Raw genomic sequence first — 17608 nt, 5'->3', positions numbered from 1 at the left:
TGAGATAATTTGGATACAAATACATTGAAAAAAGTAACTCTTGCAAAAGGTGTGCTTACACAAAGTTTTTAATTAATTTTCTATGAGAATCCTGTTTTCCTGTTTCCTGTTTATCCCATTTCTGTGGCAATTCAGTAATAAATATAAATTCTGGAAAAAAAATATAATTCTGGAAGTCAGCATAATGAAAAACGTTCTTATAATTATCACTTAGCATCTCATTAAATTGAGAATGTTTTCTCACAATAATAACTAAGCATACAGATATCAGAAAATAGAGATGAGAAACTTTCCCATAATTAATACTGAGGACAATTATGACTTAGTATCTCATAATAATGCAAGACTTTCTCTTAATAATGACTTAATTTCTCATTATTAAGAGATGTTAAGTCATTATGAAAAAAATGTTTCATTTTAATGAGGAAGTTTCTCATTTTAATGAGTCTTCATTACATAAGTTTCTCATTCATGAAAACAAACATCATACTGTAGGTCAAAGAACAACTGACTCACATAGCAGCTCTGCTCCAAACTGGTGTTGGGTGATATGCTGAAAGAGAACCGTCAGGATGGGCAGCAGGGCCGCTGAGGTGTAGCTGATGATCTGGGTAACGCCCTTCATCTGGGTGCGTGACTGACCCATCTTCCCCAGCTTCAAGTTCTCCAGTGTCTTCTCTAGGTCTTCTGCAGCATTCTCAAAGAATGTCCTGACACCAGCCTTCACCAGCTCTGAGCCAGACTTCATCACAGTCCTACGGGTCATAACAGAATCAGTACAAAACGACTGTTAGCTGGTCAATGATTCAGGCTGCACTGAGATTTTGCTCACTACCTGAAGTCCAGTGAGCGTGACAGGATGTGCAAGCAGCTCACCATGGTGGTGGAGTCACTTCCTGAAAGAACAGAGAGTCTTAAAGCTGTGGAATGAGGTTCGTCAGGCAAAATGAAGCTCAGTTATAATAAGCATTTGAATACTCTTGAGAAGTCTTACCAAAGAGTGATATTCTATGTCTGACAAGGGCTGCCAGCTTACAGAATAGACTAAGGAAGAATGATTCAAGTTAGCATGAATGTACATAAAACAATCCTTGCATTCGTATATGCAGAGAACTTGCAAAAAAATGTCAGAGAACTCCAAGCTTGATGGCTTATTTAAAATGTAAGTGCCACCTTATGAAAAGTTGAAAAGTCAGCACTTCACAGAATTCCGTATATACACTGAAGGAATAGGAATTCTGACACATCCTGGATAAATATGTTTATACTATTATATGCTGAAACTGAACTAATTAAGTATTATTCTACTTTGTCAGCATGCATTTATATAATATGGATAAGAATTTGGCTTTGTTGTAACAGCAGCACCTGGTGATCATCTCCTTCTCTTTGTTAGATGCGTAGCCACTGCTACTCAGGCTGATATTGGGAGATGACAGGAAGTACAAGCAGTGGTTTTTGAAGTACTGGTCTATGAGGGGCAGCAGAACCTATGTTGTAAGCAATCAAGAAAAAAAACTTGGCCTTTAACTTCCATGGAATATTAAAATTCAAGACAGTTCTGCGTAAGAGCGTGTTTGCTTGAAAACTGAACACTACCTTAGCAAAGAACTTGATCCCTTGATCATGGGGAGATTTTTCTGTCTTCCCACTGGTAGCCAAAGCCTCTGAAAAAGTTAGGCAGAGAAAACAACTGATCAGCTTGATATGTTATCTTAACATATCACATTTTCTATCAGTCCATCAATCTGTTATATTCATCATTTTTTCTCACCAAGATGGGCGATAAACTCCTGTGCAGAATCGACATAATTCAAGAGCCTCTTGAGGAACTTATAGGCAATCCTCTTTTCCATAGAAGAGGAATCCTGCTCCATGTCCTTCAGACCTCTACGTATGCACAGGAAAAAAATGTTAATAAAGAGATCACAAACTGTTGCAAACATCCTGTAGTATAGTGGTTCTGGCTTTGTTTCAAGACCCAGACTGGAAATCAACACAGTATAATAATTGTTTGTAATACAAAAGTATCAATACATAGGTACAAACATTGAAGCACTATTATTATTATTATTATTACAATTTCAAAATAATTGTTTTCTGTTCTAATATATTTTTAAAATGTAATTTATTCCTGTGATGTCAAAGCTGCATTTTCAGCATCATTGCTCCAGTCTTCAGTGTCACATGATCCTTCAGAAATGGTTCTAAAATGCTGATTTTGACTAATCATCAGTGTTGAAAATAGTTGTGCTGCTTAATATTAAAAACTTTTTTTGTTGAACAGAAAAGAATAGAATCTTTTCTAACATTATAAACAAAAACATCCATCCTTGCTGAATAAAAGTATTAGTGTCTTTAAAAATCTTACAGACCCTGAGCATCTGAATGGAATCGTTTTTTCTGATAATTTAGAACAGTTTTGAGAGAACACTGACCTGCTGATGGCATATCCATTGACCTGCAGGAATTTAAAGAGTTCTTGGGCCTTCTCTCGATCTCTGTACTTCTCCTTTGCCGTCAGTGTGTCGTACGGTACCAACAATGGATGACTTCCTCCTCCTTTCGATGACAACACACAGTGAGTCAATGCATCTGGGACAGCTTAGAAAGGATTGAGCCAAACAGACTTTTTCCAGGAGAAAAGAAATCACCTTTACTGTCAAGTTCCTTTTTCTTCTTCTTTGCCCAAATGTTGTGGTAATTTTCTGCAACTGTTTCAACCATTGCCTGTTGAAATGATTTAAATGAAAATACAGATTTAATACACAATATATGAAATATGGGTAACACTTTATTTTAAGGTGTCCTTGTTAGAAGTTACGTGAACCTACTATTATAATAACAATAAATGATGCATAATTACATGCAAGTAACCCTAAACCAAACCCTAATCCTAACCCTAACCAGACAGTAAGTGCATGTAGTTAATTAATATCACTCAGTACTTAAATGCATAATTACACTGTAACAAGGACACCTTGTGCAATTCGATTCACACTTGCCTGTAGTTCTCTTGATAGAATAACATTTTCCAAATCTTGTGGGGCTGGAATAAACTCACCCTGTAAAGTGGAGAAGAGGCAACACAATGTGCTAAATGCTTTGATTTGTTGACAGACACTACAAAGAAATAAACACCTTCCTGCTGTCTAACATTACCTGAGAGGACTCTGATATCTTGCGCTGTTTTTCTGATTCCCTTTGCTGGAACATGGCCTCTCCTTCTTTGGCTCTCTCAATGTTCCATCCCATTGCCAACATGCTCTTCAGAGTCTCTTTCACAGGATAGCGGTAAGTCTCCCTTTCCTATGCAAAGCGACAAATTTAAAGAGATTAAAATTCATCCTTTGAAACTGGCATTTGTGTTAGAGACAAAAATCAATACGGAAGAATGTGATTTGGTTTTATGTGTACCTTTTCACTCAGTGCTTTGTACGGTTTCAGAAGTGGATGAGTTTTAGCTTTGTCATCTACTTTATCTCCCGCAGTCCAGCCGAGAGCGATCTATCACCACACAAGATAAAACAAGCAGTCATGCTTTGTCTAATTCAACAGAAGAGTAGATCGAGTGGCACAATAAAACGAGCAAGATTAATGGGATGAGTTTTAACAATATCCAACCTTCTCAGAGGACCATTTCTCATGGGAATGCGCAGCAAACTTGCTTGCTATGTAATCTAGCTTTTCAGGCAGCGAGATGCTAAAAGACAAACAGTATATTGTGAAGTCCACTGAAAGGTCAAATGAAAGGATTTCTACATGCAGTTTCTTGGCCAGCATTTCAGAGGTACTTACTTTGCAGTGCTAATAGGCTGGGGGTCGAAGTTGCCTTGTGCATCCACAGAGGCCTGCTTAACTAACGTGGAACCTGGGCTGGAGTCAACATAATCAGGTGGTATGGCACCAGCTATGGCACTCAGACATGGCATGGCCATTTTGAAAAGCTCTGCGTCATATTTCTATGAAACAGACAATGGAGTTAATGAGCAAAGTTTGATCAAATCTTTGTGGACTAACAAAATAAATGAAATAATTTTATAGTGGTGCTTTCAGTTTGGTGTTTTAATTATTCAATTATGTTCTTAGTTTATTATTAATGAACAGAAATAATCATGCCTCTTTAATCATACATTATTTCTATAGTAAGGGATTTTCCTACCATTCTTACCAAAATGCAAGCACATTTTCAAAAGCTATTTTTTTTTACATTTACACAGCAACGTAAAAACATGAAACACTGAAAAACTGTGAGACCAGATGCTATGACCACAGAAGTGCACCTTGACCAACAATCAAAATTTTTGCAGACTTCCTAGTCTATTCTATGATTTTTTTGTGTCACAACAATATAATTTAATAATATAGTGTTTGAATGATCTTAATTTGGGGGCTTTTGCAGCAAATATTAAAAGTTGTGTTCACCCAAACATTTAAACTCTGTCGATCCTTTGTGTTGTTCTAAACCTGTATGACTTTCTTTCTTCTGAGGAACACAAAAGAAGATATTTTGAAAATTGTTGGTAACCAAACAACTTTGGTGACCATTGATGTGTGCACAAAAAAAACAGAGCAATCTCTAAAAATATATTATTTTATGTTCCACAGAAGAAAGAAATATCATACAGGTTTGAAATGGCATGAGGGTGAGTAAACAAAGACAAAAAATGACATTTTTGGGTGAACTGTCAGTTTTATTTATTGGTATAAAAAAACAACAATTTATTTGAATACATTGTTTGCTTAACCTGCAGCCCAGATTTATACTGAAGCATGTTTGTACCTTTTGAGAAAGAGCATCAAAAAGTCCCCAGAAGAGTTTTTTGGTGAGGTGGAGTTCCTCCTCTGATGCCATTCCATAGCTGCCCAGGCCTGTTGGCAGACAGTAGTACTTCCAGTTCTGCTCATAGTGATTGGTCAACAGCTGCAAGGGTAAACAGATATGTGGAATAAGCTGTCAACATTCAGAATACTTTAAATTATACTCTTCAGACAGAGTGTTATTTAGAATAGTCTAGAATAAGAGTTGATTTTAAACTTGGATTTGACTTAGGGAATTTCATTTTTGGTTCACATGTCTGAAACATAATTTAAAGGTGTGTGTTCTTCTGCCAAGCCCTCTTCTGATAACCCTGCCCTATGGTAGGGTGGTTATGATAGGGTGAGACAGCTGCCAGCAGAGAGACAAGGTGCTGAAACTTTGAGGAGATTACAACCTGCTCACACCTGCCTATCAAAGGATCATGGGTAGGAGGAACTGTGGTGACTAATAGTGGCAGTTGCATCAGGTAATGTGCAATCCAGATGCCCTGTGTGTGTGCAGGGTGTGTAAAGCTGTCAAAACATGAGCCTGTGACCTCACTGTAGTGAGACGTACTTTTCACCAAGGATGAAGTGTGCCCTGTTATTGCCGTGCATTTGCACAAGCTGTCTGCATTGTTTTAGCGCCTGTTTCATAAAAGGAATTTTTGCAAATCATAGGTAACAGTGAAAACAGACTCACAAGAATAATCCTAAATGTGAATCACAATAAATACATCTTGTGTTTGTTTAATCACAAAACTCTTCTCCACTATGTGATCATAATTTGATGAATCATTGCTGCCATGATCAACAGGAAATGTAGACAAACATCTTTTTAATATCATTAAAAGACCACAATAATTGCACCAAGAAAATAGTGCTGCGTTTGGTGAATAAGTTGGAATTTCCATAGTAATTTCCATAGAAATATGTCATGTTGCATTCAAAAGAATGACAATGCACCATTTTACTGCCGAACTGTTTAGTGAATTTTCGTCTCGAGGCCTTATTCAAATTAATAATGTAACCAAAGAGTAATAAGGATGAATTGTACACTTCCATTTGGGTTCAGTATATTTTTGGTTTTTGAAAGAAATTGTTTCTTTTATTTAGCAAGGATGCATTAAATTGAGCAAAAGTGAATGTAAATGTTTCAAAGCATTGCTATTTTAAATAAATGCTGTTCTTTTGAACTTTCTATTTATCAAAGAATCCTGAAAAAAATGTATCAGGTTTTCCACAATGATATTAAGAAGCACACCTGTTTTCAACATTGATAAATAATATATAAATAATAATTTTTAAAAAATGCTGCTTGAGCATTAAAAAAGGACATAATTATTTCCGGAAAAAAGTGACACATTAAATTGAGCAAAAGTGAATGTAAATGTTTCAAAGCATTGCTATTTTAAATAAATGCTGTTCTTTTGAACTGTCTATTTATCAAAGAATCCTGAAAAAATGTATCAGGTTTTCCACAAGGATATTAAGAAGCACACCTGTTTTCAACATTGATAAATAATATATAAATAATAATTTAAAAAAATGTTGCTTGAGCATTAAAAAAGGACATAATTAAGTGTCCTTTATCCCATAAATAATAAAGTGACACTGACAACTTTCAATTTCAGACTTTTTTGTGTTTCTGAAGACTTTGCCATCACAGGAATAAATTACACTATAAATACATTAAAATAGAAAACAGTTATTTCAAATTGTAATAATATTTCACAATATTACAGTTTTACAGTATTTTTGATCAAATAAATGCAGCCTTGGCGAACAAAAAAAGTTTTCTTACAAAAACATTTAAAAATCTTACCACCCAAACTTTTGAATAGTAGTGTCCTTATATTTACTGTTTACTAAACTCACCTTAATGGGCATCTTGCAGTACTCTGTAAGCTGTGGAACATCAAGCACAAGACGACGTAAAAGTTGCTGTAGCATTGATGGCCTCAGATGCCTAAAGAAAGTATAAATAGCATCAGATGATACCTAACCTACATTCCAGCGATTTCTAATTAAGAAATAGTATGGTAATCTATAGTATGAAAATGGCATTTTAATTCCGCTGAGCTGTGGAAACCATCCCAGCCACTCCGCTAAAGGTTTTCAAGAGGTTCTTACATGCAAATGGCCAGCAGACATTCATCAATAGCATCTCTCTGGGCCTTGGTGAGTGATCGGCCCTTTGAGAGGCGATAGATGGTGTGCAGCGTAGAGTCAACGAGCGTTGCATAGTGCTCAGTGTGAGCGAAAAGATGAGCACAGCGGGTCAACAGAGGAAGCACTGCAGATCCAATGTAGCGGTTCATGGCCAGAGCTGTCTCTGTGGTCCTGAGCACCTCCTGATGGATGCAAAAATAACATGAAAAACAAATCATCATGTAAATGAGTTGAATGTTTACATTGATTAAATGTGAATAAATAAAAAAGAAAACTTTAATAATACAAAACCACAAAATACACTCTTAATTTGTAGCTAAATTAAATGGGTTCTTTTCGATATTCATACACTATCCACTTTTTGCCTCTGCTGAATCACCATATTAAATGGTTGGAATCACATGAACCTTTTAGGCTTTTTCACACAAGGCATGATAAATTTATGTCTGCGACTTTTCTCTTTTTTGCACTGCAAAGCAGCCTTACCGAGTCCAGGGAGGCTGATGCTCGCAGGTCTGGCAGGAAGCCCACCTCCAGCAGGTGCATCAAGAAGCTCTGGTCGTCAATACCATAGACACGGTCCAGGAAAAGCACCATGGGTGCCTTATGCTCCGGACAGAAGCTGGCATTCATATCTGGCTCTGTCACGATGCCATCTAAGCAAACGAGAGAGTTAAAACAAAAAGACATTAGGGTTATAATGACTGCGGAACAAGCAGCACAGATAATGAGACACAAATGGATGAAGATGACATTGAAAGAGTAATAGCGTCAATCAGTCTTAGGCACATAATGAGTTTCAGAGATGATATCTTCAGACTCTTTCAAAGGCATCTAGTGACATGTACAAACCTTTATTGACGACCGGCATTTTGAGTGGAATACTGATAATTCCCACCAAATCTTTCATGGGAACTAAGGAACGGAGGATGGCACGGATACGCAGTGCTTCGCCTTTGCCTTTGTTTATAAGCTGTAAAACAGCATCGGTATAATATTAAAGTGAAGCCATGTACAGTGCAACAGCACTATAGTGAAGGAAACTGCGAGTTTTGCCCCTAGCTTGGTAAATCAATAAAATGTGGCAGAAATGAGCACTCACATGCATCTCAGGTGCACAGCGGCCCAGAAGATCAATAAGGGCTGAGTAGAAAGACATAATAGAGTTGCCCATGTGGGCGACCTCCTCCTCCTCTTCATCCTCTCCGACGCTGTCAAAACAAAGAGTGTACATGCTTATTTTAAGTCATGCTTGCTCAATCCTGAGGTCAAAGCGTGGGGTGGTAGGACAACTCAAACTACAGCTCAGTTTTTCAACTCTACACACCTAACATAAAATGGCAAATAATGTAGATCTGAGGGAAGAATTCAGTAGTCTTACGTGTGTGCAGCCCCCTCGGGTAAGTTAGGCAGGTCTAAAGCAGGATCTTCTGAGATCTTGATGGCTTCCTTCATGGCAGCGAGTAAACCTTGCCCTCCCTCTCCTCTGAGAGCAGGTCCAAAGCACTCCGGACGCCTGATCAAAAGCTTCACCACTACATTAGCATTCTCTTCAACACTTTCACCTGAGATGACCAGAATGATACATAGACAATGATACATAACATAACGTTTACATAATGATACAAGTCCTTTTCCATTAACCAAGACACAAGACATGAAACCTCATCTTTGTGGTAAAATGGACTAACAATTGACAAAGACAGCAAACCGTAGGAAGGATAAATAACGTTCTCCTTCAATTGGGTTCCAGCCAATGTCTGGGTATCCCCTGGCAATGAGCATTGGGCAGTTCTGTAAGCCACAGCCTGCCAGATATGTCACCACCTGAAAACACACATGGACAGAATTCTAAATGAAACTAATGGCACTAAAGATTGGCTTAGCCAAATTTATTTGGCAACCATTCAGCCAGTAACTTTATTTGGTAGTGCAACACAGAACATCAATTACCATAGCTTGATCCATGCTGCTATTTAATCCGATGATGCTCTACTAAAAACTCAGTGACTGTCACAACAGTCTGAGTTTATTTAACTGTTTTTTTTTTCTTTACAAGGAAAGCTTCTATATAAATTCCATTTAATTTTAAAGAATCTTACTAAGCACTGTCATATGAGAAGAGATGATGTTATACTGATGTTGAACTGTTACCTTCTCAAGATCCGGTTCCTCAAGTGCCAGAGCTAAACTGTTGTTGTCCATCACAGAGGAAGCAGCCACATCTAAAGGTGTAGAGCCTCTCATGGCTGGGCAAGCTAGAGAAATAGGAAACAAAGATTATCTCCATATGGCCAATAGGGATAGCAGATTTTTATTGAGGCAAAATCACCAACAGATGGCAGTCTTTCCTTTTTTTCCAACTAGGTATCTCATCCTCTTGTCCATGTTATTATATTATGCTATGCTATAAACGTATAGAAATAGTTTTCTAAAATAACTTTAGTTTAGCAATTATAAAGAGTTATAATCTTCTTCACTTTATATCATTTATATTAATTATTGTTTACAACCATACATTTCAGCATATTTGGATGGATTTCTGATTACAACCTAATTCTGCTGCTTTGCACATACCAATCGGTGAGCTTGTATTAATAAAAAATGTAATAACTAACACTGTAGCTGCATAACACTATCTATGCAACACGAAGAAATGTTAACATAAAATTGTGCATCTGTGGATGCAGCTCCCGGCCTTATCTTCATCTGATCTAATCTGTCCTGTCATTGATCTGAGGGTGATAAGGCCTATAAAGGGGTGAGTGGGCTCTCAGCTGCTCATTAATGTGCTGTTATAGGAAACGACTCCTGCACAGTCAGGTGCTCTCAGCTGCACAAGCTATTATTCACAGTCAAACCAGTGCACTGTGCAGGGTTGCCAGATCTTGCTCAAAAAACAAGCAAGCCGGTCTTACGCAAAAAGCCTGAAATAAATTACTTTCCCGACCAACGTAAGTTTTGTTTTTAGGGAAGTGTTTAAAGAAAGGACATATTAAATTAATAAAAAGTGACAGTAAAAGAAATTATAATGTTATAAAAGATTTCCTTTAAAAAAAAAAAAAAAGACAAATCTGCATATTAGAATGATTTCTGAAGGAGCATGTGACTGAAGTAATGACTTCTGAAAATTCAGCTTTGCAATCTCAGGAATAAATTACATTTTAAAATATATTAAAACAGAAGAAAGCTATTTTCAATTGTAGCAAAATTTTACAATATTACTGTTTTACTGTACATTCGTATCATATAAATGTAGTGTCAGTGAGCATATAAGACTTATATGGAAAGAACAGGGAAAGAATAAAAAACAGGAGCTAAGGACAAACAAACTACAGCGATTAATAATAATTCACAGAGTGTGGCTCAAACAGTAGGTGGGGATATTTCATAACTGCTATTAGAGACCTTTATTGTGCTCTGGAGACCAAACACAGAGGTGTAACTACCCAGTTTTTATAGGGTATGTACAGTAACACAACTTTTGCCACTCCCCTTTGAGTTGCGGTCCTCTGTGGTGTATGTGTGGCATATCTCATTTTTGTGCTCACAGCTAGCAGCATTTGCAAGCTGAAATACGTGACTGTGGCTGTAAAATAAGCCCAAAAAGACTATGAGAAAAACAAACTTCCCAAAGTCACTTTAATAAGTGGACATGGCAACACAGACACTGTGATTCAGCCCTGCCTGACCTGCATACCTGAAGAACTGTGTGTTTGTGTGTGTGTGTGTGATTACCCAGCCCCACACTGCTGTTCTCCAGGAGGTAGCTCAGGTGGTCAAACATAGCCTTCTGGTTCTGACGGCTGATGCGACAGAAGTAGCACAGGAAGCGACAACAGCTGGCCACCATCTTGGGGAAGGCAATCTCCTGAGAGTTAAAAACAGCATTCATTTCACCTCTGCACAGACGGAGATCGTTTCCTTCACACTTCAAATTAATCTTTCATCTTTTTCGCGTGCGTGTCCTCACACGGCTACTAAATGTGTGTAATGTAACATACTCCAGATATCGAAAGAACCCCCCAGACAGCTAAACCAGACTGAAATATGAAACGTGAGGCAAATACAAGCAAATATGTTATGTACTTCATCTGAGCAGGGAATATGGTCACCCTAAATGTCTGCAACCCACGTCCCTTTGCGTGAGGCCTCTTTAATGAGGCTGCCAAGCAGAAATGAGAGACACTGTGGCAATGTCATATCTGGCATAGTCAGTGGTATTAATTCACATCCTAGACTCCTCAAATCCCAAAAAGGACTGGCATGAGAAGCGACCCATTCCTTCTGTTCTTGTCTTAGCTTTCGCCCTATTGCCACCCCTAATACATAAGGAGGTATTAAGCTGTTAGACACGGGGTACTGTAGCTACTGTTTCTTCCCATGCACTACGTGATATCCCTCTAGATATCGTGTTTAGTTTAAGAAGGTTTGGCTGAGAGGGGTTTGGCCCGGCCTGGACTCACAAGTGTCCAACTGAGTCATGGGATCTTATTATAATCATAAACAATATTATCTGAAGTCTAAACATTTACATTTATGCATTCGGCAGACGATTATCCAAAGTGGCATACAAGAGGAACAAAAGCAACTTGTGAAGAAGTTTTGTTCTTTATCAGTTGATAAAACAGACAGAAGAAACTTCTTAAGCATGTGCATTACAACTGAAGTCACACCATCGGGATATAATAAATTACATAAACTGAACATAACCGGAGCATCCCACCCCAGAAAAAGCACCTTTTGGGGCAGTATGGCTCAAAAAAAGTACCTTATCCTTGCCTCCTCCCAGCACATTGACCATGACCTCCATTACTGTCTCGTGCATGCCAAGAACACGCATCAGATTTGGATGCTGGTAAAACACTTTGTTGTTCATGATGTCCCTGAGTGCAAGAATAAGACAAACACTTTATAGGATGTAGCTGTACAGTGAAGGGATGCTTTGATATTAAAAATCTGGCTGATGTGATAAGACGATGGTTGATTTGCAAATTCTGAACTATTTTGTCTAAATAAATGTAAAATAAAACAGGAAGTGGGAGTGTAAGTGAGTATTAGATGATGGCAAGGGCAATCTAAATGTATAGTAGGATGTAAACCTCTTAAAGAACGGAAGTTGAAATTTTACCCCAGGCCGTCGATCATAAGCTGGCCCTCCTCTTCCCCCATGCGGACGCTAAGTAGTGAACGGATCTGGCCCAGCGAGGCCAGCAGGTTTATCGCGTCCCCTACAGATCTGGCACTGATGGTGTAGCTCTTCCTCAAGGCCCTGAGCAGCTCACCGATGCCATCATACTGCCTTCTCAAAAGGCTGAACATGCTGCGGACCAGTGCCGGGTCTTGGATCTTGCACTCCTGAGCCCAGGTTACCATAGTCTGAGATATCAGCTCCTTCAGGTTCGCTGGAGGAGACAATACAGACTTTGATAAAAAGATATTTGCATGGTTTGTTTTTTTAATTTTTAATTAGATCTTTGCAATATAATGCTTATTAATGCTGTAACTGTTGAACTGGTGTATTGTATTATACTGCATAAAGTATACTAATATTAATAAATGAATAAGGGTGATATGGAACAGTAATTACTAATATTAAATAAAAAATGGCCCTTCATGTAGAAGAGATTTCAGACCCTGTGCTCTAGTCATGTGTTAGGACCATTAGTGTATGTCGTTACATCTATTAATATTTTCTATTCACAAATTGACACTGTGTGCTTTTCTTAGAATAGCTGCTCTAATCACATATTTCTCTCATCAAGAGAGAGTGCAGCACTGACGCTTTTTATCCAACATCTGCAAATTACATCCATTTTAATACGTACCTGTCTACCCATGGCTGGTAACATGATTTAAGTCTATGCTAATATCCTTGCCACCTTAATACCCTTTTCTGCTGATTTGAAGCTCAGTACTGACTTTCTTTTGATTTCAAAGGGTTTATAAAACAAACACAGTAGAAACAATGTTTCTGATCATAAGCCATTTATTATTAACTTAATATCAGTAGTGTATGGGTAAAAGAAAAGCCTGTCTCTGCATTTGGATCTTTTTTTTTTTGGTCTAATGTAAATTATGTTCCATGTGATGTTTATATGGTTTCAACACTGATAGCACAATATTTTTGCATGTTTATTGAAACCAAGTCATATAACTTTTGTTAATAGAAAAAAAAAATTTTTTCATTTGGTACTGTATTTTCCCCTTTTTGTCCTGCCCTCCTTGTCTCTTTAATGGAAATACCTCTATTTAATACTTACATTTAGGACATTATTTATGGTCTTTTTTCATAGCATTTTAGTACTACTTTTGATCTACTTCTTTGGGAGTGCAGCTAAGCTTTAAACACATTAAGTACATGTTAAATAATGTGTAGAAGTCTTTAGAAATGTTGCTCTAAACCATAGCTTGGTTTAGAATGTTCTGACCCTCAAGAGATAACCAGATAACCTTTTTAACCAGATACAGCAGAACAAAGGTATAATGAAACACTACGAAATATAAAACGTTTGAAGAATCTATTTTTAACAAGCCTTACTAGGAGCAGCCTGTTCTTGCTCCGTTGGTTTTTCCTCAGTTTTTTGGGGACGACCTTTAATCTTGTATACCAGGGACATTAGGCGGCCTTTAAGAGATGTGTCCTGCTCCTCCTCTTCCTCTTCCATAGGGATTCCTGTGTATATACACAAAGATGAAAACTTTATCTGCATCTTCTGATTATTTGTGCTGCAAATGACAATTCATGATATCAGGGTTGTGCACCATTAAGAACTGAATTAATTATGCCTTTAAAACCCTTGAATTTGAATTGTGGTAGAACAGGCTGTAGATTTGTAATTTAAAGTTGAATTTAAGGAAGTATAATTAAAACTAAACGAAACTGAAAGAACATCACAAGATTATATGACGTAGAATTTGAAAATGATTTGACTTTTTCTTTTTTTTTTTAAAACAGAGTACAGTTACTTAGAGAGAAATAGGTTGAGAATGGAGGTAAACAATGGAAAGAATGGATAAAAATATACCACAATGTAGTCGCAGGTCATCATGAAAGCTTTGAAGCTCCTCTTGCAGCTCCTCAGGGCAGGTGCAATCATCACCAGCACTGAAGTTCAACAACATGTTTATCTGCAATTAAAAATATATATGCTGCTTCAGGAAAAAAAGCATCACTTCACCACAACCAAAACTGAGATGCAATCTGAAATCTTTTTTAAAATATGATGGATCATGAAATATAGATTTCATAAGCCTAACCTTTAACAGACGTTATGTAACATTCTAATGGAAATCAGCTGTATCTGTAAAAAACCTTTCTGTTGCCCTGGTTACAAAGACAGACCAGTTTATTTCCGACATGAGCTTACAATGGCCACATAAGCTAAACTACAAGGGGTTTTCTCAGTTAGTAGATGTGGTGTGCATTTAATGCAAGAAAAGATGCATCTTTTCAGTTACCGAAACAGAAGTGTAATTAAAAAAAGTAAAAATGGATGATTCTGGAAAAAAGTCTAGTCCAAGAGTCTTGGAGCTGTGCTAAGCACAAATCAAAGGACAATAACTCAAGACATTGGCACTGGTTTATTAGTAGTACTGCTGTACAGCTGAAAATCTGTTGTGATGCCAAGGTGTTTATTTTCTCGCTCCCATTCACAACGATGCAGTTTGCATTCAGAAATTAGCAGCAACATGGAGACAGCAGGAGAAGCAGTCCTCTGTCAAATTTTTTTTTTAATATTGTATAATAAAACCAAATATATTTGGAATTATACAACAGGAAAAGTGAACACATTATGAGCTGCATGTGCTGAAGACAATGGAGATGGTCTGACGTCTTTCATTCAAGTGTTCAAGTGTCATTAAAGGTCTTTTCTGGACATTCTGAGATCTATGAAGAATGAGGCTTTATGTGAGTCTATAAAGAAGGCTTACCTGCTCTTGGGGAGGTGAGCGAAACTCTCTTGTCTTCTTGGCAGTGACAGCAGCTGACATGTTGAGGGCTTGCATCAACTCGTTGTAGCGGAACTTCTGATTGAATTGCAGCTTGGACACAAAATCATCTGAGAAGGCCACTATAGCCTCAATGCGCTGCTTCAGCTCACAGTCACAGAAATAGTGCAGCAGTTCACACATCTGCACAACAACCAAACAATTACACAAAATCTCACTTCATTTGAATGCATATACAGTATCTCAGTCAAGATATTTTAGAGGTACAGTTGAGGTCTAAAAATTGGTGGGAAATATAAACCTCCACAGGAAGATTTTGTAGTTCCTATACTCATTCATACTCACCTTGGTTAAATGCACAAGAACCATGTAAATATCTCATGCAAATGCATTTTACTGATTGGAATAAACAAATGAAGCCAATATTTTGATTTTCAACTGGCATATTAATTATTATTTCAGGTAATGTCATAATTACAATTTGCAAACTCCGACTTGTACCACCTGACTGCTGTATCGCCATGTGGAAACACTCAAAACAGCAGCAGATTCTGCAGTAAAATTTTATTTTTATTTCCATTTAATTAGTCCAATAAATGACTACTGTTAATGTCTTAATAATGGCAAAGTTAATATGAAAGTAGATAGCGTAGAGCTGGATAACTAATGTCTAATATCCTGCTAAATAAGTTAAATGAACTTTAAAAGTTTATTAATGAAACACAATGTTTTGTCTACTGATTATTTAATTACACAGATTCATTTTGGCGTTAATAGTGTTGCCATAGAATGCATTATTCTGAGACTGAGGATGTGAACTGCTCCTGGCAGAACATTTGGGTTCGTGTCATCTAGTAATTATGGTAATTACGACAGTCATACTTCTTATTTCTTACTTAAAAAAAAATAAACTTTAATGAGCTTTTAATGAGCTATTAATGAGATAAATAATTACATAATAATTAAATAAAATAAATTACACTTCTGTCTCAAGTTAAAAAATAGCAAGACAAGAGCAAGCATACTTCAATCACTGAAGAGCTTGTAAACAACTTTTTCAGATTAAAATCTTAACCACAATATGGACCTTAATGCTAAAGTAATATGAATGCAAACAACAGACCATAATGTACAAGATAACAAGTTACTCACCTGCCGTTTGACTGACTCAGGCAAGCTTTTCTCTAGAAGACCTTTGGGAGACTGCTTGGCCTCTTTACTCTCCTCCTCCCCTGCCTCCACAGCCTTCTCTTCATTACTGGCGGCCTCCTCTTTCTCCGCTCCCTGTTCCACCACTGCTGTTTGCTCCTCCTCCTCCTTCCCGTCCCCAAACACACCGGGGTCAATGAGAAGCAGGATGGTCCTCACCTCCTCGCTGGTCATCGCACCCATTATCAGCAGGGTGCCGATCAGCTTGAGAATCGGCACAAACTGATACTCAACGCTTCCGCCCACAGGATCTCGAATGTGGGCGCCTCCGCCCTGCACAGCTTCCGTAAGCATACTGATGGCTTTCTCCTTCAGGATACCCAGAGGGATCTGAGGGCTGAAGAGAGGCTGATCGCGCTTGGGGGTAATGAAATACGGAGGGGTGAAGTTGAAACGAGGGGCAAGTGAAGTGCTCAAGCCTACGCCAGGAAGAGAGTGACGCTTAGAGTCGTCAGGGAAGAGGCGGATGCTCCTCGTCTCATCCGTTACTGGGATTATAAACTCATTGTTCATCATGAGATGGGTCTCTTTGCCCGTCTCCAGGTGAATGCTGATGAGGACATCGTAAAAGCCTTCACGCAGTTGACCAGACAGGTACTGGTTATCAATGGTATACAGGAGCTGCGATTGGTCAAGATGGCTACAGAGGGCGTGAGCAACGCGAGTGTTGCCCAATGCACAAAGGGCGCAGAAGACCTTTAAAGTATGATAGTGGAACTGCCGTAGATCTTCGTTTTCTGATAGTTCCATGATGTCTATACACCTACGGCGTGGCAAACAGGAAGTAGGTTAAGATCTTCATTCAAGCCAGCTGGCATTGGAGCCAAATGAGCACTTAAGGGGTTTTATTTCAATGAAAGGTCACATTCCCAGGAATACAAAGTTGCAAGTCATTGCATGTGGAAAACAGAGTGTATGAGTAATGCATCACCTGTTCTCCTCTGGGATATGAACAGCCATCATCTGCAGGGGCTCCAGACACTGCACCACCCAGCCATGCCTCTCACTCACACGGGCCGTCTCCACCGACAGGAAGGTGTTGGGCATTCTGCTCCACAATACGGACACGATTGTCTGCACATCCAGCCGAGGAGGACACTGGGGCTCTGGGTTTCTTTGTAAACTCTTAAAGATGGCTGAAGACAGGGGCATTGCATCCTGTGTGAGGATTGATGCAGATCATGTCAGTGAATTATAATGTGTGAAATGGAGGAACTTGAAAACATTAATAGTATATAGACTTACTGGGATTTTTGGAAACTCAAACTGGAAGAGGTTGGGACTTGTGGGTTGAACAAACACAGCAGGGAAGAACTTAGTGTTAGGCTCAACCTAAAAGAAGGCAGAAGAATGCATATGAAGTCTATTCTGATAAGTTTACTTGCTCTACTTGGACAAGCAAGTGTTGCACACTACTTAGGATTAATGTAAATCCAGACTGCTCAGACATGATACAGCCTTTTAAATATTTGCT

The 17608-nt window shown here is 38.2% G+C and overlaps 1 protein-coding gene across 1 annotated transcript in view; it reads right to left on the bottom strand.

Annotated features, from left to right (window-relative positions):
• ryr3 (ryanodine receptor 3) overlaps window positions 1–17608 on the bottom strand; it is a 91478-nt gene that overhangs the window by 26503 nt on the left and 47367 nt on the right. The window contains exons 33-63 of the mRNA XM_016529249.1: window positions 17380–17466; window positions 17066–17292; window positions 16078–16897; window positions 14908–15108; window positions 14001–14103; window positions 13514–13648; window positions 12104–12377; window positions 11744–11858; window positions 10711–10843; window positions 9127–9230; window positions 8664–8799; window positions 8354–8537; window positions 8075–8183; window positions 7825–7945; window positions 7459–7628; window positions 6934–7154; window positions 6679–6769; window positions 4784–4924; window positions 3799–3962; window positions 3625–3703; window positions 3418–3507; window positions 3163–3309; window positions 3006–3065; window positions 2655–2730; window positions 2439–2562; window positions 1775–1890; window positions 1600–1667; window positions 1369–1490; window positions 995–1044; window positions 836–896; window positions 517–755 (exon numbers count right to left, since the gene is read on the bottom strand). Of these exons, the coding sequence (XP_016384735.1) occupies window positions 517–755; window positions 836–896; window positions 995–1044; window positions 1369–1490; window positions 1600–1667; window positions 1775–1890; window positions 2439–2562; window positions 2655–2730; window positions 3006–3065; window positions 3163–3309; window positions 3418–3507; window positions 3625–3703; window positions 3799–3962; window positions 4784–4924; window positions 6679–6769; window positions 6934–7154; window positions 7459–7628; window positions 7825–7945; window positions 8075–8183; window positions 8354–8537; window positions 8664–8799; window positions 9127–9230; window positions 10711–10843; window positions 11744–11858; window positions 12104–12377; window positions 13514–13648; window positions 14001–14103; window positions 14908–15108; window positions 16078–16897; window positions 17066–17292; window positions 17380–17466 (4768 nt within the window). The remainder of the gene's footprint in view (window positions 1–516; window positions 756–835; window positions 897–994; window positions 1045–1368; window positions 1491–1599; window positions 1668–1774; window positions 1891–2438; window positions 2563–2654; window positions 2731–3005; window positions 3066–3162; window positions 3310–3417; window positions 3508–3624; window positions 3704–3798; window positions 3963–4783; window positions 4925–6678; window positions 6770–6933; window positions 7155–7458; window positions 7629–7824; window positions 7946–8074; window positions 8184–8353; window positions 8538–8663; window positions 8800–9126; window positions 9231–10710; window positions 10844–11743; window positions 11859–12103; window positions 12378–13513; window positions 13649–14000; window positions 14104–14907; window positions 15109–16077; window positions 16898–17065; window positions 17293–17379; window positions 17467–17608) is intronic.

Source organism: Sinocyclocheilus rhinocerous, unplaced genomic scaffold (assembly GCF_001515625.1).
Source record: "Sinocyclocheilus rhinocerous isolate Xijiao unplaced genomic scaffold, SAMN03320098_v1.1 scaffold271, whole genome shotgun sequence".
Taxonomy (NCBI): Eukaryota; Metazoa; Chordata; class Actinopteri; order Cypriniformes; family Cyprinidae; genus Sinocyclocheilus; species Sinocyclocheilus rhinocerous.
Note: the sequence above shows the minus strand (reverse complement) of the source record. Positions and strands in the feature narration are given on the sequence as shown.